A 23,079-nucleotide genomic window follows, 5' to 3' on the forward strand; every position below is an offset into this window, starting at 1 on the left:
CAATTCATACATTTTTTTGTAATATTTATCATTTTCATAGTCAAGTTAAAAAAAAATATCATTTTTATAGTCTTAATATATAGATGTAAGAAACTAAAACTATCAAGAAAAATTCAAACTAATAAATATAATTTTAAGTCTTTTTTTCTAAACCAATTATAAATCATTGATCAATAGCCAATATACAGTCTCATTAATAAATAAACAGTTTTTTAAATGAACAGGGATAATTACCGACTATTTGTCCCACCTCTAACTTACTGACGATTTTTTCTGTTATTCTATGTTTGTTAGGATAATGTTTCATCCACACCTCTCTTTTGAGGTAGAGAGGTGGAATAATGTTAGAGATAGGAAGAAAAGAAAAAGTAAGAGAGAGAAAATATGAGATGTGATAGATGATAAGATGAGAGAGATAGAAATAAAAAGAGGTGGAAATGAAATGTTTAAAAAATTAGGTGGTTATATATCATTACTCATGTTTGTTATGGAAGAGATAGTGAAGAGAGAAAGACGGAAGAGAGACTTAGGAAGGAGATAGGAAATCTACCTTTGTTTGGAAGGGAGAGAGATGGAGAAGAGAGATTGATTTTGGTGGGTCCCATCACCTTTTCATGGTCTCTCCAAATAGCGAAGAAGTTGGTCTCTCTCCCTATTTTTTCTCATTGTCCCTATTTTATCCTCCATCCCTCCCTCTGTACAATTTATTTTCTCCCTCTACGTTAGTACGTTATACATCCGTGAATTGTTTCTTTTTTTTTTTTAACTGGTAAATTGTTAATATTATATTATAAGGTAAGTATTAAACTGAATATATATAATTTAAAACTGAATAATATCAAAAATTTATAAATTTTAAATATTAAATAAATGGTCATATATTTAGAATATTTATTCTAATGAGTGGTGGGTATAAATGTCAATTTACCCTAAAAATAACTTTCCACCTCATTCTTTTTCATCTCTCTTCTTTATCTCTACCATACCAAACAACCTATAAATCTACTATATTTCTCACATATTTCTCTCTACTCAACTTCTCTCTTCTCTACTCTCTCTTTTTTCTCTACCAAACGGACACTTAGTCTGCACAAAAATAACTCCTTTTTTTTCGAATGAAAATGTTGAGGTGACATTTTAATCGATAAAAAAGAAGCATTTTACAGTTTTTAAATTACCATTGTTTAAAATTTAGAGGAAGAAATGTCTTCCTCATCTATTTAATCTGGTTTGTGAAAGGGTTAGTTCTAATGTTTTTGACTCCTGCAAATGATGATATTTAAAATTCGCTAATATTAGCGAGACCAAAATCTCAGTTTACCCTTTATACGAATTAGTTTCCCAACCCGACTCTCATGGTTCAAATAATAATTTTTTTTGATGAACTCAGTATCTACTGCGGACAACAATAATTATTTCTTTCGTTGTAAGTGCTCGCATTAAGCGGTAAACATTTAGCCACAATATACGTTCAATTCTCATTTGTGAGAATCATCCGACCTTATAGTTAAGGGACGAAGTGAGCCCACTACACCACACCTTGTGGTCATTCAAATGATAATAATAATAAGTTAAAAACCCTCAATTGATATAATAAATGTACAAAATAACTAAGCTGCACTTGGCAGTTGGCATATTTATATAACATAACATTTTTTTTCCTAAGCTTGGGTAACAACATATTACATAACTGCCAATAACTACCAATGCCAAAGGGAACGCACGGAGAGCCATTGGAGCTTTGCCAGCCATACAACACGGTTCATTTCCCCCACAATTCCTGTGATGCCACCCTCTTTCCTCTCTCTCTTTCATCTCTCCAAAACCAGAAAACAAAAAAAAGAAGCACCCCCATCAAACCATAAATAAATTTTGAAAACAAAAAAAAGGGTGAGAGTGAAAGAGAAAATGGGTTCAAATGCCTTCTTCTCTTCCATTCTCTGTGTTTTCCTCCTAGCCACATTGGCCTCCGCTTCCCCTTTTCTTTCTAGTATGTTATTTTCTTTCAAGTTGCATCAATTTTCCAATCATGGAATGTGTCACATTCAATTCAATGATGTGTAAATGGATATTCATATCTTTTTTTTTTAGATTGGCTTATAACATGTTTCTAACAACTATGTTTTTCTCAGAATCAATTCTGAAACATAGAAGCTACTCACATGAGCTTCTCGGCATAATTGATTTCGATTTTAGAGTCAATTTGTAGAAGAATTTCCAAAACATGCACATAATGTGTTTGATTTTTTGTTGCACAGATGACATATTTGAGTCTGGGGCATCCACGGGCCGTGCCCTCCTACAGGCTAAGAAAGGTACCATTTTGTTCTGTCTGCCTCTCTTTTGTTTTAACTTTCAAGTTTTGGTCTGTGTAGGTAACCTGAACATATTGTGTTTTTACATGTTCAAGGGGTTTCTTTTTCAATTCTAATGTGGAAATTATAATGGAACAACGGCTTGGAATAGGAAGCTGCATGCTTTTATATTAATTTTGTACTAGTCCCAGCCAAAACATTCCTCTTTTTATCTTTTTTTTCCCTTTCAAAAGCATTTTATTTATTAGTTTTGTACTTATTGAGTTATTGTACATTCAGTCAATTTGGATGTGGATCAAAGAACACTTATTAAAACTTATTCAGGATTTTTTTTCTAATAAATAAGCTTCAATGAGTGATCTTTGATGATCCATATCCAAACATGGTGAATTTCTATATGTATGGTGAATGGTGATATTCAACTAGAAGTAATGACTGCATAACTATTTAGGAAGAAGCTATGTAAGCTTCAAAATATTAGAAAAAAGGATATCCAATTGCTGTAAGGCTCCAACTATCATGGATTTAGGAAAGGGTCAGACTCATTACAAAGTCTGAAAATGATATTTGGAAAAGATAATCTCCCATGTTATTTCTAATCCTTTTAATATAATTTTGTTCATAAAAAAGTATATAACCGTTGGCCCACAAAATGGCCCCTTTGCTAGAAGACAATGGAGAACTGGGAATGCACAGATTGATGAACTGTCATGTGAAAAATTTCTCATGTTTTTTTATGTTAAATTTGTGTGTCTATCTACTCTTTTCATATGTATTAAATATGTGAGGCTCCTTAAATAATTATAAGAATAGGGATAGACACAATGTTTCACTTAAAATTGTCATGTCACATAAGAGAATTCAAATCCAAGATTGATGGTAATGTACAAGAAAAACAAGGAGATTAAGTTCTTAGCAGACTTAGCCCTTTGAATTCTTTATTCTTGATTCTCAGCTCTTTTGCATCATCAGGTTTTTTAACTTTAACATGGTCCTCTTCCTATCCCCATTTTCTCTACAGTCCTCCTCAAGCACTTGTTATAAATTGAAGTAAGTAATCATTTACCCCAAAATGGATATACAGAATTTAAACCATGTGTTGGATTAGAAGGTGATAGTTGCTCACATCGTCTCTTAATTATGAGGTTAGAGGTTTGATTCTCACTCATGGGAATTGAGTATATCTCGTTAGTAGTATATCAATTAGTAAAAGCACTGCGACAAGAGATTAGTCACTGCTGTCGATAGTAGTGAATATCCGGGAACTAGAAAAAAAATTATTAACTACATACTGGTTTTAAATGATTGAGCTAATCAGAGAAAACTTTTCTTTCCCAAATTGTGCAGCTTGTACAGTTGACTTTGAGCACCAGAACTACACAATCCTCACAAGCCAATGCAAGGGACCCCAATACCCACCGAAACTTTGCTGTGAGGCATTCAAGCAATTTGCATGCCCCTTTTCAGAGGATATCAATGACTTGACAACTGATTGTTCTGCAGTCATGTTCAGTTATATAAACATCTATGGCAAATATCCACCTGGCTTGTTTGCTAATGAGTGCAAAGAAGGGAAGGATGGTCTTAATTGCAGTACAGTAAAACCAGTCAATAGCACTGAATCTTCCAACAGTGTTCATGTGGCTGCTCCTTACTCTGTGTTGCTAGTTTCCACAGTCCTGGGATTATTTTTCCATTTGTTCTGAAGGCTCAAATTGTGAAAGAAAAAACTCTTGTATTATTGATTGAATCAATGTTCTAGAACAGTGTTGCCAAGCATTTTGAGTTAGGATATCATGATACCTTTCATGTGATGCTGGAGTTTTTTATTGTCTGATTGATATTGCCCTGAAAAGTATATATTATTACTGTTTGATATTTTGGTTTTCCCTTTTCTTGATGAATGGCTGCAAAGTGCAAGCTCTGGAATTCTTCCTTGGCCTCTGGCTGGCTTGCATGGCAACCTCTGTAGCATCCATGAAACCTTTCTTTTACATGTAAACAAGGAAATTTGTTCTTGAAATTGTTTTTTAAGTCATAAGTTGTTACCTGAATTTATTTATGTTTACAAGTCAGTTCTTGAATCTATAAATATGGTACTAATATCTTAGTTAACTCATATACAAATAATTTGGGACTGTGTTACCTATTTACTTATTGGTAATATTTGAGAGTACATTTTTCCCCTTTTGGTGCAAAAAGATCAATAATCAATTCTTTCCAATTCTTGTACTGCTAAGTGTTTTACTACTTACAAAAGATCAGTTCTAACTTCTAACATATTGAACCAATGAATCTAACTATTGATTGGCTTTTGATAGAATAAAGACACCTTTTATAAGGTGAAAATGATATTTAAGGAGGGGTTAAGATAGATATGCCAATTGCTGATGCATCAAATAGAAAGAAGGCTGGGGTTGCCACTCGGAAAAGTAGTGGTCTGAAATATTTACCTCATCACACTCATGTTTATCGTCTGATTTAACTAAAACATCATATTAAATTATGGCTTAATTACAACTTTGGTCCCCGACGTTTATCAATGTCACGATTTTGGTCCCCCACCTAATTTAATTACATGGATGGTCCCCGAAGTTGTAGGTCGTGTGCAACGTTAGTCCTACCGTTTATTTCTTAATGGATGAGGCTTACGTGGACGTCTAGTTGGAGAGAAAAATGAGATCTGAGGAGAGAGGGAAACACGTGAGTATCACGTGAACTCATTTGAACCTTATATGAACTCATTATACCCAAATCTGAAACCCTAGGGATCTAAATCGCGTTACCTTCTTCGTTCCAGGGAGGTTAGGGGTTTGAGTATAATGAGTTTAGATAAGGGTCACGTGATACTCACGTGCTTCCCTCTCTCCTCATACCTCCTTTCTCTCTCCAACTGGACGTCCACGTAAACCTCCTCCATTAAGAAATAAACGGTAGGACTAACGTTGCACACGACCTACAACGTCGGGGACTATCCATGTAATTAAATTAGGTGGGGGACCAAAATTGTGGCATTGATAAACGTCGGGGACCAAAGTTGCAATTAAGCCTTAAATTATTGTCTAAAAACGGCAGGGATTAGCAAAGAAAATTAAGATTCTATTCGCTGACGGCTATAGCTCAGCAAAAGAAATTAACAACCAAGCCAAAACTGAATAATAAAAAAACAAAAAAAAAAACAAAACAAGAAGAAGAAGAAGAAACAAATTGTTCACTGCGGGGTTCCTGGTGAGTGGTGAATCATAATAATGACAAAGGACGTGGATTAGAATTAATTTAAGATGTAACATGAGGATATAATACAGTTTTGTTCATTTTTTACTATATAAACAACTAGGTTATAAATTTTAAAAAGTTTATTGTGGAAAAAACATGATAAATTCACTTTTAGAGGGTACTAAAAAAATTGTTAACATATATATTTAAACTTAATTCATTGTATACTTTTATTGGATTTACTTTTTTTTATTTATATAATTTATTATTATTATTATTTATACTTATTTTTATTATTAAGATTTTTAGTTATTTTATTAAATTTATTTACAAAGGACATTATGGTCAATGTAAAAAAAGTTGACGCATCCTCTCCCAGGCTCGCGGCGGTAGCGGACATGGAGAAGGAGGCGGCGACAGTTGTCGTGAAGGTGGATATGGCGGTGGTGGTGGATATGGGTGAGGCGGTTATGGTGGTCGTCATGAAGGTGGATATGGAGGTGAAGGTGGTGGACTGGTGGTTCCCGCTATGGCAACGGTGGTGGAGGCAACGGTGGAAACTGGAGGAGCTAGACTGCTTGCTTACCCTAGGGTTTATGAATTATAATTATGTCAGTTCATTAGTTTAAAATTGAGTATCGTTTATGGTTTCTTGTGGTTCTCGTTCCGAATGTGGTTGTTTATAAACCATATATTGAAAGGATAATCACATCTTAGTTTTGTCAAAAAAAAAAAAGTAAAATAAATGGCCATCTAAACAAAAATAAAATTAGGGTAATAAAGTCAATTTATTCAAATAGCAACACCACTTTCTTCTCATCTTCTACACAACCAAACAAGGGAGAGAGAAGTCAAGTCATTTTTTCTCTTTTTTTTTTCTTTCTATTATAATAAACAACCTTCAAAATCTACTTTATTTTTCACTTCTTTCTCTCAACTCATCTTCTCTTTTCTCTATATCTCTTCTAAACCAAACATACCCTTAAGGATGCTCCTAAGTGGCCTAAATTCATAATGAGATAATAGCCCACTATCACATGTTTTAATTTCATTCAATAGTTTCGAAAGATGTCATGTAAGTTTTTTTTTTTCTAAAAAGTTGCATTGCGTGACGTGCCGACAGACTTACTGCTTTTCTTTTGGCCAAGCTAGCGACCCATCGTTAAAGTGCCGTGTCAGAAATAGACACTGACGTAGCACATCAAAAAGTTTCGCAAACATGAGATAATGCACCGCATAAGTTGTCTTCTCTAAAAAAAGCCGCAAATTCTTCTAACTAGATATAAAACCCGTGTGTTGCACGGGTGTTTTTACAATTTTATCAACATAATATAAAATTTATTATAGTTTAAAAAAATAAACATTTTTTACATATAAATTATAATAAAATAAAAATAATTGTGTTAAAACATTTCATTATGAGTATTAGAGTTTTCTTTAAATAATTAATACTATTCAAATTTAATAGTTAGCTAATAATTTTAAAAATTTAAAAATGAATTTATTAAAACATACAATAAATTATAAAGTGCATTTCAAATATTTTAAATCAATTAATAAGTTTTAATATCACCAGTAAAATTATATCAACGTTTTCTTATACTTTTTATCAACAATTAATTAACTTTAACTTTTATAATTACAATAAATTATAATTTTAATATTCTAAAATATTATTTAGTAAAATAATTAATTTTTAATTTTAGCCTTAATTATTTTTCTCTGTTATACTTCTTTAAGTTTTTTTTTTTGAAAACTGAATAACATATTATTAAAAAGCCTCCAAAAACAGGTCAGCAACGAATCACATGTCCGTGTCGCATACAAAACCCCCACCCAATGACCACATAATGACTTTGAGGGAGGGTCTCATTAAAACCTTAGTAGGAAAAAACTCATTGGGAAAAAATCCTAATAAGGAAAAAGAGTACCCAAATCTCAAAGGAGTCAAAACATCATAGTACATGGCCAAAAAACCCCATACAAACACCCAAAAGCAAATGAAAATTACACCCTCTGTATAACCAATGCATTATCCAACTATCTAATAACCTGCACCTCCAAACAAATAAAAGAAAAAAAAATAGATAAAATTTATAATTGAATAAATTTCTGAAAAAAATACACACACGTCATACTTTTTTGACATCCACGTCATACTTAATAATATTAATTTTAAAAATATTTTTATAAATTATTGCGGCATTTTTTAATTTTAAAACTATTTGCTAATTTTTTATTAGTAAAATTAATTAATTTTAATTATAAATAATGTTTCCATATAAAAATATTATTTAATAAAATTTTATTCTAAATATCATCTTGTGTATACTCTATACACTTTTTAATGTATATAAAAAGATATTCTAAAAGACTTAAATAATTATAATATATTAATTTTTTATGTATGTAAAATTATTTTATAAAATAACACAAAACAACATTATAACAATCTATATTAAACAACACATGTAACTATTAAAAAAATTATAAGTATATCTTTACGAAGAGTATTCAATCATTGACTATTTCTGATATTTCATATATTTATTTTATATAAATTTAATTTTTTTCTCAAGTTGAGGTCAATAATTAATATTTTATCTACATATGTTTAAATTTTTTATCACATTATATTTAGCTTTTACTTAAATGTATAGGAAATTTTGTAATTAATATATAATATATAAATAATTATAAAAATGAAGATAAATAAATTTATAAATATATTATTTAATGTTGGTAGTTGAATAGTTTTTGACATTACAATTTATTCAGTTTTAATTTTATTATTTAACATATTTATTGCAAATGAAATTCTTTATTTTTAGTGCATTTTAATGTAGAGGTAGGAATTACTTGATGTATTTAATGTAAAAAACTCAAGTCTCCTTTATATATATATAGATAGAATATTTTGAATTTTAAAATTATTTTATGTAAATTATTTGCTAATAAATATTATTTTCTTATTTAATTTAATTTTTAATATTTGTGAAATACAAAACTCAAGGAAATTTTAAGTTTATGAATGTTTTTATTTAATGGTAGTAGTTGAATAGTTTTTTACAATATATATTTTTTTAATTTTAGTTTTATTATTGTTTAATATATTTATTACAAAGTTTTTTATTTTTTTGGTTGCTTTTAATACACACTTGAGTTTTGCTTATGTATTTAATGCAAAAACTCAAGTGTGCTTTACATATATATATAGATGTGCCGACACACTTAATGCTTTCCATCTAACAAAGGTGACGATTCTGAGCATTTAGTAAAGTTAAAGATTCCCGAAAAAGTGAATCAAGATGCACTAAAAGGATTAACGTGTTGTGTTAAAGATACTATGATCAGAGCTCAACACCTTCCTTTCACGTTTGCTACACAAATAATGTGTTTAAATGGTGAAAACTTAATCGAAACGGAAAAGCAAACACAGCCTACATGGTAGTAAAAAAAAAATGCCATCTGTTCTCCTTGCTTTTATTTTTCTCTTTCTTTATTACGATTACCTGCGTTTAACAATCCTCTAAATTCATGCAATCAATGAACTTTAACTGTTCGAATGACTTAAATTGTAAGATATTTCTCCTCCTTAAATTGTAAGATAAATTGTAAGATATTTCTCCTCCTTAAATTGTAGGATATCTCGGGAGTCGTCTGATTTTAGTAAAACATTCAAAGACCGATCTTGATTCTACTATTCCAAATCCTACTTTTTTACCCTTCACAAATTATCTCTCCATGAATAGGATTATACAACCGTGGCTTGTGTTGAGCCTCATATACCCAAAACCTCTATCAAGATCTAATTAAAAAGAGCAACATAGACATATGTGGACACAAACAACACTTCAACATTCCTCAACCTGCCCTCATCAGTCCTACACACTTTTCCCCAAATCAAAGGAGAACCACAGCCACAACCACAACCAAACACAAAAATAGCAACTCCATAAATTAATATAAAAAAATCCCAACACATTCATTCACAGCCAAGAAAACCAAATCAAATTAATATAAAAAAACACAATTCTTTATATAGAACAAAAAAATTACAAAGAAAGAAAAAAAAAACTTGAAATCTTTAATAATTTCTTCAAACTTCTAGATACAAGATCAATATAATGAATTGAAAAGGTTTCATCTGTGAGCAGTGACCAGCGTTTCAATGAACCGCAACCCATCGTATCTCGGCTTGAACTTCTCCTTCATAGCCGCGCGCTCCGCCGGCGAAGGGCCACTGTGGCCCCGTCTTTGCAAAACCAGAGCGCGCTTGACGATTTCACGGAGCGGCGTTATACGGGTCTCAGATCCCGATGGTTTGAGACGGAATCTCAATGAGAATGGGGTGGAGTTTCCGGCGAGGTTGGGAATGGAGCCTTGTACCTGAAGAGGAGGCTGTGAGGAAGATGAAGTTGAGATGGCGGCGGCGGCGACGGCGATGGAGGCTGCGAGGAGGGTGGATTTCTTCATGTTAGCGTGTTTGGCTGGCAAGAAAATCTAGATGGATTTTCCCGGAAAATCAAGAGAGAGAGAAAATTGAGGACTGAGTTGCTGAAGCGAGCTTGATGGGTATTTATAGTGATGGATGAAGAATTGAGATTTTTTTTATTGAGAATATATTTTTGGCCTTTGGAAATAATAATTGAATAATAGATAATATTCCAATTAAATAACCAAAAGAGAAATAATAGATTACGCGGAAACTAAACTTTAATTTTGTCCATTCATAATTTCATATTACCTGTTACCCTTTTCCAATGAATCATCCACCCCATTTTTTTTAATAAAATACATCTAATCAAATCTTAACTAATTTAATCTAATTTTTTTTTTCAAACAACAAATGATTTCATTAAAACAAAAGATGTAACAAAAAAAAACAAGATTTCTTTTCAACTAATCTAATCTATATATCTATCTAATACTCAAATCTAAAAACTTATTAAGAGAAAACTTTATGCACAATGTCAGTGCAACAGACAATATTTGCTTGAATACAACTCATCTCCCTCTGTAATATGATGTCATAATTCACTTTATTTCAAATTTCACATTTTAACTCAATTAAAAAAAAATTGCGATGCACCAAAAAAAAAATTGCAGCTACTAAGTAACACAATCGCAACTAACACGTGAGAAATTGGAGGTTTTTTTTATTAATAAAAGGGGAAAAAACCCAGGGAAACACAAGCTAAGGAACCATTTTGGGCAACCCCTACAATATCATCTCTTAGAATAGGAATAAGAGAGTTGGGAACATTACCATGTCCAAAAAACTCTTCCGAAGAGTTGTGTCCAAGCTTAGCAAGGTGGCCGGCACATCGATTGGCCTCTCAATAGATCCACTTGAAACTCACCTCTCAATTCAGGGAAGCTAGGTACTGAGTGTCCCAAATCAGGTCCGCGCAAGGATGATCAATGGGACATCTAACTGTGATGAGATTATAGGCTGTTTTTTAGTTCAATTCAATCATAATCGTCGCTGGAATGAGGGATGTAACTAGTCTAAGGTCTTTGAGAACTTCCCAAAGTTCAACTCTTACCGCGTTGCACACCCCCAGGAAGAGAAGAAGCCAGCATAAACTTTACCTGAGCTATCTCTGATGATGCCTCCGCAAGCTGCTCTTTTGTCTAGGCTTACCCCAGCCGATTAGTTGTTCAGTACGAGTTTCTTTGATTTGTCTGTCTGGAAAAAGGAGATTGTGCACCATTTGGGAGGTGAAGCTAGTGATCAGGATCATGATTGTATTAGCTACAACATATCTGTTATTAAAGATCAAGTCACATCGGTCTTTCCAGAGGTACCAAATCGTGATACCAAAGAGTAAGGGCCAGCTAAAACCTCTGTTATGGACAAAGTCTTTCTCAAGGTTATAACAGAGCCAATATGAAATTCCATGGCTAAAGAATCTGCTCCAGTTGTGATCTTCAATGAGGCCTTCCCATACTTCCTTAACTGCCTCACAATCTCTTATGGCATGCATAATTGTTTCTTCTGCACTAAGGCATCGAGGGCACAGATTATTGTCAGTCATCTTCCTCTTCATTCTTTTGATGTTTGTAAGAAGTTTGCAGTGGGCTGTTTTCCACAGGAAAAATTGGCCTCGAGGTGGTCCTTTAAACTGCCAAACCACTTGAAATTGGAGGGTTTGGTCTCCTTGAGTTATCTTACAATTATAACGCAGTTAGTAAGAAAAGTTTATCTTTATGTCAATTGTACTCCCAGACGCCGCTCCTCAAAACACCTTGATGGTAAATGCCATTAGGTAACTGACTAGAAGTCTAGAACCAGGGATCCCATGGGAATAAATCCTGATGATACGTAGTTGTAAGTAATCCCCAAAAGCAATTAAGAACATCTCCATCACTTTTAATATGCAATAAAGCACATAATGATAGCAAAACTTCTAACAAATCAAGAGACAATAAAGGGACTTATAAAAGGACACATAGAACCAAGTGAAATACATCTTTACTCTAATGCTAATCCAACACCTGAGTTTAGTGATTTACCCTATGAGCTTAGGACCCTGGAAGTTTAGGGGGAAAAAAGTCTGGATTTGATCGTGGCAAAGCTGAGGACACCTTATTTTGTCTAGGTGTAAGCTCTAATCTAACTAATGACCAACTCACAACTAACTAATCATCTAAGTAATAATTTTTCTTTTGTTTTTTGTTTAATTGACCCTAAAAACTTCTAATATCCCCCGCAGGTTGAAAGTTGTAAGCATTAACACAACTAACGTGAGAGTAGAACCGGTCTAAGTGCTTGAGGAGCTAACTGCATGAACTTCATCTACACACTGAGACCTACCATCCATCTCAACAGATGCATCAATTTCCACACAACAGGATTAACTTTGGTGTCCAGAAGCTCATATAATATGCATCAGTTAATTTTGCCATCCTTTTAAGAGGAGCCTTCTTATTTGGAAAAGACAAAACCAGATTATATGTGTTAAACTAGAGGAATAGGGGCAAATGCACCCAAACTATTGTAACCCAATCAAAGATATGAATTTCCTGCTTCAGCTGCCATGTGAACTGCAAGCAAGAAACTTGCATGGTTAATTCTTCGGGGCAAACACTCAAAAGTGCGAGGAATCAGGGTCACATGCCTATATTCAATAGAATTAACATTGATGGCAAAAAAACTAAGAGCACTTTCAATATCAATTGAGGTATTTGGAAAGAACTGATCTCCATCATCACAACTAGCCTCAAATTAAAACAGGACTTCTTAAATTTGGCTGACAAATTCTAAGAATATCTCCAATGTGCCAAATTAACTAATCAATTGATAGCATGCATATCTTCAATTCCATTAACTCCTGGAATATTATCAGATCTGTCACTAGAAAGAGCTATCTTTAGATCAGTTTTGCGTATCACCTTGTAAGCAGCTCCCAAATCCACTAAAGTCAAACAAAACTATCCAATCATTCAACCAAATGAACGATAGACTCCGTAATCCTAACAAAGACTCAATGAACCTTTGGTTTCCTTTCCTATCAACAAGTTCATGGAAAAATCCAACGACCTTTGAAAGTCCAACAACAAAAGAAATGATTCTAGCAAAAACTTACTTTCAGATTATATTGCCAATCAGAGTTGAAACTCTCATACCATCCAATATGGATGCGTGAGAAATTATCATTGCAATTAAGGAAAAACCAATGGAAGTTGTTCCATCAAGAAAGCTTGCCCTGCACAGAGGGTGCTGCTGCGAGAGATGCAAGGGAAACAAACAAACGAAAGTTACTACCGTAGGAATGAGAAACAAATGTGAACCAGTGGTATGGCTGAGTTGTGGCCAGTCCGAGCCGGATTGGTGAACAGTGAACCCCAAACATCATTCTAAAAAAATCGCAAAAAATACACCAAAAATTCTAAATCAGGCCTTTGATTCTTTATTCAACAACCAATCCCATGTATGTTGGACCCCCAATTTGATTGCAGGGCTAAATTGAAATCATTTTAATCAAGTAAAGCCTTATCCATCACCTACAACAAACTACTTGAATGGTTTCATGGCCGATTTTTCAAAGTTTTTACAAATTTTCCCAAATTACAACGGTTGACCAAAAGAAGTGCCCATTATCATGTATTCATTTATACATGACAAAAGAGCACGATCCTAGAAAATGATGTGAGGAGTTAGGTGCTTGTAAACAAGACAAAAGATAAGCTTAAGAGAAACTGCCTTGTTGCAGATTAGCTAAGCCATACTCAACGGGAAAACTTTGGTTGTTTAGAATACAAATACACTAACACAATAATTTCCTAGGGCTCCTTGTCAAAGATAAATGCCATTGAAATTTATCAGAGTGGTTGGCCTGGAGCAGAGATTAAAAGAAGAAAATAAACGAGAAAGATACTTCTCGCTCGCAAGTCACAACCCCTCAGAACAAGCATGATCTAAACCAAGTTCAGGAGAAGGGTTCAAATTAAAGAACAAAGTGCAATCTCTTCATCGCACAGTATGTTTATCATCCAACACTGAGGTTTCTTCTAGCAGTTTCATAATATAAAAATAATGGAGCTGAAATGACAGTCACATACACATTTTCAATGATCTTCAACAGATCAAGTATTATTATCTTTCAGTCTCACTGAGATTTCACCAGCAGCATTGTAGAGCAGTACAAGGCCTGCAGAGTTCGACAATTTTAGGATTAAGGTACAATATTCACAATCAAATATCAATGCAAGCTGTTATTGCTTGCTGTTGCTGAGATGATCCTCCAATTAAAGTTGTCAATAGCTATTGTAACTTGTAAATCACACAACATATGTTCAATCTTTGGCAGTCAAACTTGTCAGATTAAAACCACCATGCTCATTCCTGGATCATTTATCCTATAGAAAGTGGATATCCTAATTCAGGAAAAATAACTAATCTGTCTGGGAGTTATTCTAAAGTGAAAAAACATTGACATTTCCACTAATCGATAACTTGTTATGTCTAACGCTAACACTTCCAGTTTCAACAACATCTACAACATGAAGTTTTCTACAATGAAAATGATCAAGACTTGTCTTCACAACAAAACAAAAAGTAACTTTTACAATAAGAGGAAAAATTGCTAAAAAAAAAATTCTGCCTTTAACAAGATAAATCTATTAATATGAAAGAAAAAAGTTCTGTTCAAATATTTTAGTTGTTTATAACTGTATCTAATACTTATGAATTACAAATTTGTTAGAGTATAAGGATTTACATGATGAGTAAAATGAAAACAAGGTAATCTGGCACAAAGAACAATAGTGAACATTAGATGTGTTGTTACCTCAGAGAGCATCAAGAATTTGTATTTGCAATGGACTGAACAAAACCACTACTGAGAAGCCTCTCCACATACTTTCCAAGGATATCCACCTCAAGATTCACCTTCCGCCCAACCTTCTTCAAAGGAATGACCACCTTCTGCTGAGTATAAGCCACCAACATGAAATTGAAGCACCCTTCATCATCAAACACATCAACCACAGTCAAACTAGTCCCATCCACAGCAATAAACCCTTTTGGCACAATATACTTGAGCACCTCCTTCTCAGCCTTCACCTTCACCCACAAAGAATCCCCTTCAGCATCCATGGACACAATCACCCCCGTGCCATCCACGTGACCCTGCACAAAATGCCCACCCATCCGGGTCGTGGGCAACAAAGCCCGCTCCAGATTCACCACCGACCCAGGTTCCAATTCCTCAAGAGAAGTCTTCCTCAGCGTCTCCGGCGACAACCCAACCGTAAAGTTCGAACCCTCCAGGTCAAACTCCGTCACCGTGAGGCAAGTACCATTGACAGCAATACTGTCGCCGAGGATGACACCCTCCAGGACAGTCTTGGCCTCAACGTTCAAGTCAAAGCCGCCGTGAGAGGCCATGCCCAGCTGCTTGACGGTGCCCAATTCTTCAACTAGGCCGGTGAACATGTTTGTGACGACGGCGCTGCGGCGGCGGTGGTGGTGCGGGTTTTGAGGAGTTAGGGGAAGGAAGAAGCGTAGAGGGGAAGGTTTGGCTATGGGGTTGAATCGGAGATTGGTGAATGTGGAATGGTGGCGATTTGCAGCGATGTTTGGGGTTGTGGTGAGTGTGAAGGTGAGAAGAGAGGAAGTTGAAGCTGTCATTTGGTTGGTGGAGTCTGCAGATTGCTGCTACTCTGTGTCAGGTGGTCCGGAACAGTGGGTTGAAGCTTTTGGAGAGGTTAATGTTTTGGTCAACCCATGTGTTTTATACTTTTATTTACCAAAAAAAAAATGATATAGATAGAAAGAACATAGTGATAAATGTGAGATACACCATTATGTGTGATTTGGTAGAGATGAATTTGAGATACTATGTGTGATATGGTACAAGAAGTTTACTCACACATTTTTTTTTTATAATAGAAGATTTATTTTGAAAGTGATAATAAAAGTTTAATCACACATTTGTCAAGTTACATGTAATTTCACAATACTTTATGAGTTTAATTGGCATACACCGTCATCAGTAAAAGTAAAGGCTTAATTGCAGTTTTAGTCCCTCATCTAACACGATTGTGCAAAAGTGGTCCCAAATGTTTAAGACGAGCGATCAATGTCCCTAATGTTTGTGCCGTGAGCGATTTAAGTCCTTCCGTCCACTTCTGTTAGTTGACTAACGGAATTGATGACATGTACTTCATTAATTGAAGTGGCATGTTGTGTCACACAGCCACATAGATAAATAATTATTAAAATATTTTTTTCCCAAATTATAAACCTCATCTTCAACCTTCATCTTCCATCTTCTTTAATCAGAAAATCATCTTCAACCTTCATTTTTCACCTTAAACCAAAGGCACAAAACAAAACTTAATTTAAAATCAAAACCAAACCACTCTTGCACCTTTGAAAAAATTGTTATATTCTCCTCCTCAGATCTGGAATTAGACCCCCCACCCCAACACCACCACCCCCAAACCCCAACACCGCGCTACCACCACTTAACCGAACACACCACCTCTGTCCCTTGTCTCACCAATCCCTCTAATAAAACCATTTTGGGTGAGGGGGAAGAACCCAACCCCAATAACGGTAGCAACATCAACAGCAAGAACAGATAGAGTGATGGAGTCACAGATCCATGGGCTGGAGTGGAAGAACTCGTCCTTGGACGAGAGGACAACGTCTTCATGAAGTCGACGGTGGAGAATAATGGAGTCCCAGATCCGTTCAGGTGGGTATGAGAGGAGGAAGACGACGGCTATGGCGAGTATGTGAAGGATCGTTGGGTACAATTAATTTTATGGGTTTGCGTTTGATTTCTGGAAGGAGAGGGGGTTGGGTGAAGGGTTTTGTGGGTCTCAATCTGGTTTTGTGGGTTTCTTTCTCCCTTCTTTAGAGATTTAGAGATTTGGGATTTCCTCAGCTTCACTCGCATCTGCTTCCCGCATCTATTGATTTCGATTTCTGGAAATACAATTTTTTTGAATGTGTGATGCTTGGATGTTGGTAATGATTTACTTTGCTGTTCTGATTCTGAACGATGAACAAACAGGTTTATGGGTCTAAACGAACAAGTTTCTGGGATCTGAGTTGGTCTTTGGCGGTTTGGAGCGATGGGGTTCTGCAGGAAACAAGGATTCTGCATTCTGGTATTGTCTGGGTCTATATGGATTTCTGGGATGGGAAAGAAGTTAAAAAAAATTAATTTTAAATTTTTTTAAATAATTATTTATCTACGTGGCAGAATGATACAACATGCCATGACAGCAATTCTGTTAGTAAACTAACAGAAGTGGACGGAAGGACTTAATTCGCTCATAGCACAAACATTGGGGACATTGACCACACGTTTTAAACATCTGGGACCACTTTTGCACAATCGTGTTAGATGAGGGACTAAAACTGCAATTAAGCCAAAAGTAAAACAGTTTTACACTGACAATTAATTACAACACGTCACATAAATGGAAATGATAACTTTTACCTTAAATTTTAATTAAAACAAGTTTATATTTAGGCTATGTTTGGCACGTTTAGCTGAAAAGCTAGCTGAAAGCTGAAAAGCTAGCTGATAGCTTAAAGTTGATAAGCTAGCTGAAAGCTGAAAAGCTACGTAATTGTATCAAAAGTGTTTGGTAAAATTAGCTGTTGAACAAGCTGAAATTGTAAAATGACATAAAAGGACATACTTGTATAATTATTTTTATATTTAACATTACTTTATTTTCACATTAATACCTATGGGATATTAATATTAAAATTATTATACCTTTAAATATTTTAATTTGACTCAATTTATTTATCATCTTAAAAATAGGTTTTCCGAAGGAACAAAAAAATCATCTTAAAAATATAATATTAATTTTTACTTATTTTATTTTAACATTAATACTTATATGGTGGAATTTTAATAAAATAATAAGGATAAAAATGACAATAAATTCAATAAGCTATAAGCTTTAAGCTATAAGCTACCTCAGATAGCTTATAGCTTAAAGCTTTAAGCTACTGAAATAAGCTCATTCACCAAACACTTTTATAGAGCTTTTAAGCTAGTCAAATAAGCTTTAAGCTAGTCAAATAAGCTTTAAGCTAGTCAAATAAGTTATAAACTAGCTGAAATGACATGTCAAACATAGCCTTACTGATGTTGGAATTCAATTGGGTGATTGTATATACAAAGTATAAACAAAGTTTACACTAACGATGCATACACATTAAATTCATATTTTATTTCAATATTTTTTCAAGTTTAATAATACATTCTTTGTCATAGTTTCAAACAAAAAAATTATTTGTTATATGAATTTAGAATAGCTATTGTATTTGTGGTTTGTATGTATTTAAATTCATTAAAATTAAAATATATTTATATTATTTTAGATACCAAAACTGATTACTAATTATTTTTTAAAATTGGTTTTTAAGTTATTTCCTTTTTGAGAAGATTGGTTAATAATTATTATATTAAATGTATTTAAAAATTATTGTATGGTGAAAATATTTCTTTTTTAATAACTAAATAATTGATTACTAATTATTATAATAATTATATTTTCATTTAGGGGAAACTGCAACGACCTCCGCTGAGATTTATCATTGTTGCACTAACATCTCCTCTATTATTTAATAAGGCATTAACTACCCTTACTTTATTGAGAACATTGCACTAACCTTCATTGAGATTTATTACTATTGCATCGATTTCCCCTAAGATTTATCATTATAACACTCGACACTCATATGTCTTTCTAGATAATATTTGAAAGATGGGAGGTCCGTGCATTTTATAAATTAGAGGGGAGATTAGTGCAATAATGATAAACCCCGAGGGAGGTGATTACCTTTCATGTATCAAAAGTGATTTTTATTATATAATATCAGTTTAAAAAAAAAACTGATGAAATGTTGTAGTGAATCAATTAATCATATTTTTTACATTGAAAAGATAAATTACACCATTCAAAAATTGATTCATGGATCTTCCTCTCTCAATCAATTAATTATAATATGAATTAATTATAACAATACTACAATAGTAGAAGTTTAAAGATTACTTAGGACAAAATGAAAATTCATGGCACCCAATGGCAATAGATATAAAGTTTAATCACACATTTTTCAAGTTTTGTATATCATGGAGCAATAAAAATATGACTCAAGTTAAAATGGTTTCTTTACAAAATAATTTTAATACATTGTGAATAACAAATGTCAAATACTAAATACTAAATGTTAGCCGTAAAAAATAAGTCAAGAATGGGCCATTTTCAAACAGGGTACATCATTGAGATGTCATTTTTTCCCATAATAAACTAGCATGTAGATGAAAATAAAGTAACCTGTCTTTAGCTTGGAAAATTTGAGCTCAACTTTTTCCTATGATCTTACTGATGTTTCTAGTTTCTACCATGAAGTAAATGAAGCTGAAAAGGACATGAAACTAATCTAACTATTCTATATAAACATGAGGCCATATTACAAAAGATAAAATTGAAATTGCTTACATACACTCCACAGAACAATGGGACACAGCAGCAAAACTTGAAAACACTTTACAGGACGGTGTCACAGACAGATGAGAATTTCACCTAACAGAACATAAAACAACACAAATTTCATGTGCACTTTCCATTATTTTCCTTCCTAACACACTAACCATGGCCCCAACACACTCCTACCCTACCTCAGCATCCTGGAAAAGTGAAAATCCCCATACTTCATCTATTATATCAATGTAACCTTCCATTGAAACTAGGATTCATTGTGCACTATTTTTGGTTTCTCTTTGCTAAATCAATGGCCAAGACCAGGTGGATCTGCCATCTTTTGGTGAGGTTCTTGGCCTTTGCAGCCACACTTTCAGCAGTGATTGTCATGGCTACTAGCCATGAGAGAGCTGGCTTCTTGGCTATATCCTTCGAAGCAAAATACACTAACACCCCTGCATTCAAGTAAGTGTTTTCAAGTGTTTATATTATTTAATCTTTTTTTTCAGCAAAATTGCTTCCTTATTCATCGGAAAACTGATTACCAATTAACAACTCTTACTAGGTACTTTGTGATTGCAAACTCTGTTGTTACCGTCTATGGATTTCTTGTCTTCTTTCTTCCTGCAGAAAGCTTGCTCTGGCGACTAGTGGTCGCCATGGATTTGGTAACTTTGCTAAAACCTCTTTGTATTGTGTTTTCTCTATGTGCCTCTACATCACAAAATGCAGTTGTTCTTAACCTTAAACAATATATAGAAGCTCATAAGTCATAACCATATTGCATTGTACACAAAAATCAAATTTATGATTTTCTATGAAGTCCTTTGAATTTAATCTATTTAAGAAAATTTCCATATTTCAATGAAAACCACCTCAAAATGACACATCGCGGCGGTCTCAGTAGAAGCCCCGCAGATTGTCCTCCACAAAATACTATTTTTCTTGTAGTGCAAGATAACATATAAACAAAACAAATCTTGAATTGTGTTACATATTAAATGCCCCATCTCTTTAATTTGACATTAAGAGAAGGAAAGAAACTTTTTCAAGTCTTGTTCTCTGTGGGCACTTTCGTATAGAATTTCAATGACTAGCAATGTTGCACTTTGAACTGACATTTTCTTTGATACTCTATAAAATTGAGTTAGACTTTTTTAAGGAGGTACATATTACATTAGTGGGTTAATTTTGTTCTTTTGTGAGCAGGTGTTCACCATGTTACTCATCTCAAGCATATCTGCAGCATTGACTATAGCTGAAGTGGGAAAGAAAGGGAACAGTTATGCAGCTTGGCTTCCAATATGCGATTCAGTGCCCAAATTTTGTGATCAAGTGACAGGAGCTTTAATAGCTGGTTTCATTGCCGTCATTGTCTACATGATTCTTCTGTTGCATTCCATTCATAGTGTCCTAGACCCTCTACTATTGAGAAAAACTTGAGCTGTTTTTCAGGGCCAGCTAGCATCTTATCTTTATCAAAGTATAGGGTAGTAGAAAATTATCCCATCATTATACTAAAATTATAACATGTGGCACAAGAAGTGTGTTGAATTTTGTCTTACACAGAGATGGCAAAAACCAAGATTTCGTATATCCGACAAAGGAAGTTATGTTTGGACTTTGGGCTCTGGCCTTTATTTTCTTGCCTGCAGTGTTGCTATCCGCGTGTAACCTGGTTTTGGGGCTTTTGTAGCTTCAGCATGTAAGACTTGTCTGTATAAAGTTTCAATGGGCCTTTGGCCTTTTTAATGAAGTTCTTCATTAATTGATAAAATAAAAACTTGATCTTGGGCCCTTACCACTGAAATGAAAACCATTCATTTTTGTCCCAAAAAAATATGAAGGATCCTTTTATGTAATCTTTGTCCCAAAAAAATATGAAGGACCCTTTTATGTAATTTTTCAATATGCGCATTTGTGAAAATTTCAATAGTATCTTGTGGTCAGTTTTTTTTTTTTTTTTTTTACATGGAGGGGCTAAGTTGAGAAGAAACTAGGCAACAGAGCCAAGAGGGGAGACTCTTCCTGACATTTATCCTAAGAAAGTTATGACAACCACCAAAAAGAGAAGAGAAAACATAGGTTCCAAAAGGAAAGGGCGGCAGAAGCAAGCCAATATGCCACTAAATTACAACAACAAATGAAAACTTAATATGACCATGGAAAGCCACTCTCTAGCCAATTCGGTCAAGCTCAGCTGCATAGGGATGATCTAAATCATCAGGTGAAGACACCAAACGAATAACAACCAAGGAATCACTTATCTTGTGGCCAATATTTGGGGCTGTGGAAAATTTTCATACTCGTAATGCCAGTAATGGTAATTTATATGCATTGATTTATAATTAGAGTCTATTTTGAACAAACATTAATTTCTTTATAATCGAGCTTTGGAGGAGATGACGTTTCCCTACTCCAACAGTCTCGTCAAAGCCCAACAACGACATCAAGAACTAAATCGGTGAAGGATTTTGAATAAGGTGAAGATCGGATAATGAATTTTCCTCCATTTTTTGGATGTTGGTGGTTCATATGGTGGCTCGAGAGTAGTGATCAATGATGGATGGTTGAAACACAAACGAGTGGACTATGGTTTCTCGGGTACTGACAAAACATACTCTATTGTCGTCGTGATTTTATTTCATACCTGCTTGGAGTGATACTTTAAATGATAGTGTAATGATTTATTCACACATCACTCTCTCTTCCATCCCATTTTCATATATTTTTTTCTTCTTATATCTCTATGTATTTCATGTCACATTATGTATCATATAACTTATTTTTCTAATATATGTTCCTATTTATCCAATGTAGAAGTAGATATGGGTTTTTTTTTCTGAATGGCGTGAAAGAAAATATTAATTGGAGAAAGGGGGTGAAAAAAAACAAATTTAGCTGTCTGGGGTAGTTTCTGACATTTACTTTATAACATTCGAGAGATTCCCTGCGAAAGGTAATAAGACAAAGAACTTTTCAAGAACTGAATGACATGATCAGACATGAACAGTAGCCATTCGCAAGCATCCTTGCGAATGGTAATAAGACAAAATACCTTTTCAGTACTGAATGACACATTTGCCAGCATGAACAGTAGCCATTCACAAGCATCCTTGCGAATGCTAATAAGACAAGGGACGTGCATGTGAAATCTGCAAAAAAAAGACAAGGGGTTCGCATGCTTTAGTTCGAATGGCTGACAATGAGTGACATGCATGCAGAATACAGCCAATGACAGGCATTCGCGAGGCAGGAAACGAATGCAGTGTCGGTCAAAGACAAGCATTCGAATGCTTTATTGCGAATGCATTAAAAATATAATTTTTTTCCGGATCCTCCTTATAAAACCAAGCTCTCTGAATCAGATTTCTTCCCAGCACCATTTGCAAATTTTCTCCAAAACTTCCTACGTTTTAATAGCTCAAAAATCACCAAAGATGGATAAGGTCATTGCTCTTGTGTATTCTAGAGGTAGAGTTTTCAATGGCAATCAAGGTGTCATATTTGAAGGTCAAGCAAGGTCCATGCATCTCAAATGCAACATCACATTCGACCGCTTGAAGAGTAAAATCCATGA

At 34.1% G+C, this 23,079-nt stretch overlaps 4 protein-coding genes across 4 annotated transcripts; 2 read left to right on the forward strand and 2 right to left on the reverse strand.

The window, feature by feature from the left end:
• The first annotated feature begins 1,807 nt into the window (after positions 1-1,807).
• LOC130742920 (GPI-anchored protein LLG3-like) lies at positions 1,808-4,193 on the forward strand. Its single transcript, XM_057595024.1, has 3 exons — positions 1,808-1,990; positions 2,259-2,315; positions 3,663-4,193. The coding sequence occupies exons 1-3, from the start codon at positions 1,909-1,911 to the stop codon at positions 4,019-4,021; spliced, it is 498 nt and encodes a 165-aa protein (XP_057451007.1). The 5' UTR covers positions 1,808-1,908; the 3' UTR covers positions 4,022-4,193.
• A 5,326-nt stretch (positions 4,194-9,519) lies between these two features.
• On the reverse strand, positions 9,520-10,111 carry LOC130742921 (uncharacterized). Its single transcript, XM_057595025.1, has one exon. The coding sequence runs from the start codon at positions 10,005-10,007 to the stop codon at positions 9,675-9,677; it is 333 nt and encodes a 110-aa protein (XP_057451008.1). The 5' UTR covers positions 10,008-10,111; the 3' UTR covers positions 9,520-9,674.
• A 3,845-nt stretch (positions 10,112-13,956) lies between these two features.
• Positions 13,957-15,757, reverse strand: LOC130746904 (riboflavin synthase). Its single transcript, XM_057599687.1, has 2 exons — positions 14,828-15,757; positions 13,957-14,188 (listed from the first exon to the last, which is right to left on the reverse strand). Exon 1 carries the CDS (start codon positions 15,667-15,669, stop codon positions 14,839-14,841), a length of 831 nt encoding a protein of 276 aa, XP_057455670.1. The 5' UTR covers positions 15,670-15,757; the 3' UTR covers positions 13,957-14,188; positions 14,828-14,838.
• Positions 15,758-19,679: 3,922 nt separating this feature from the next.
• LOC130746905 (CASP-like protein 1C1) lies at positions 19,680-21,380 on the forward strand. Its single transcript, XM_057599688.1, has 3 exons — positions 19,680-19,964; positions 20,065-20,167; positions 20,709-21,380. The coding sequence occupies exons 1-3, from the start codon at positions 19,810-19,812 to the stop codon at positions 20,940-20,942; spliced, it is 492 nt and encodes a 163-aa protein (XP_057455671.1). The 5' UTR covers positions 19,680-19,809; the 3' UTR covers positions 20,943-21,380.
• The last annotated feature ends 1,699 nt before the right edge of the window (positions 21,381-23,079 follow it).

The sequence above is a fragment of the Lotus japonicus genome, chromosome 3 (genome assembly GCF_012489685.1).
Source record: "Lotus japonicus ecotype B-129 chromosome 3, LjGifu_v1.2".
Classification (NCBI taxonomy): Eukaryota; Viridiplantae; Streptophyta; class Magnoliopsida; order Fabales; family Fabaceae; genus Lotus; species Lotus japonicus.

Coding starts and splice junctions, on each gene's coding strand:
- LOC130742920 (XM_057595024.1), top strand. CDS start 1,909: ATGGGTTCAAATGCCTTCTTCTCTTCCATTCTCTGTGTTTTCCTCCTA. Junction 1,991..2,258: donor CGCTTCCCCTTTTCTTTCTA/GTATGTTATTTT, acceptor TTTGTTGCACAG/ATGACATATTTGAGTCTGGG. Junction 2,316..3,662: donor CCTCCTACAGGCTAAGAAAG/GTACCATTTTGT, acceptor CAAATTGTGCAG/CTTGTACAGTTGACTTTGAG.
- LOC130742921 (XM_057595025.1), bottom strand. CDS start 10,007: ATGAAGAAATCCACCCTCCTCGCAGCCTCCATCGCCGTCGCCGCCGCC.
- LOC130746904 (XM_057599687.1), bottom strand. CDS start 15,669: ATGACAGCTTCAACTTCCTCTCTTCTCACCTTCACACTCACCACAACC.
- LOC130746905 (XM_057599688.1), top strand. CDS start 19,810: ATGGCCAAGACCAGGTGGATCTGCCATCTTTTGGTGAGGTTCTTGGCC. Junction 19,965..20,064: donor ACTAACACCCCTGCATTCAA/GTAAGTGTTTTC, acceptor AACTCTTACTAG/GTACTTTGTGATTGCAAACT. Junction 20,168..20,708: donor TAGTGGTCGCCATGGATTTG/GTAACTTTGCTA, acceptor TTTTGTGAGCAG/GTGTTCACCATGTTACTCAT.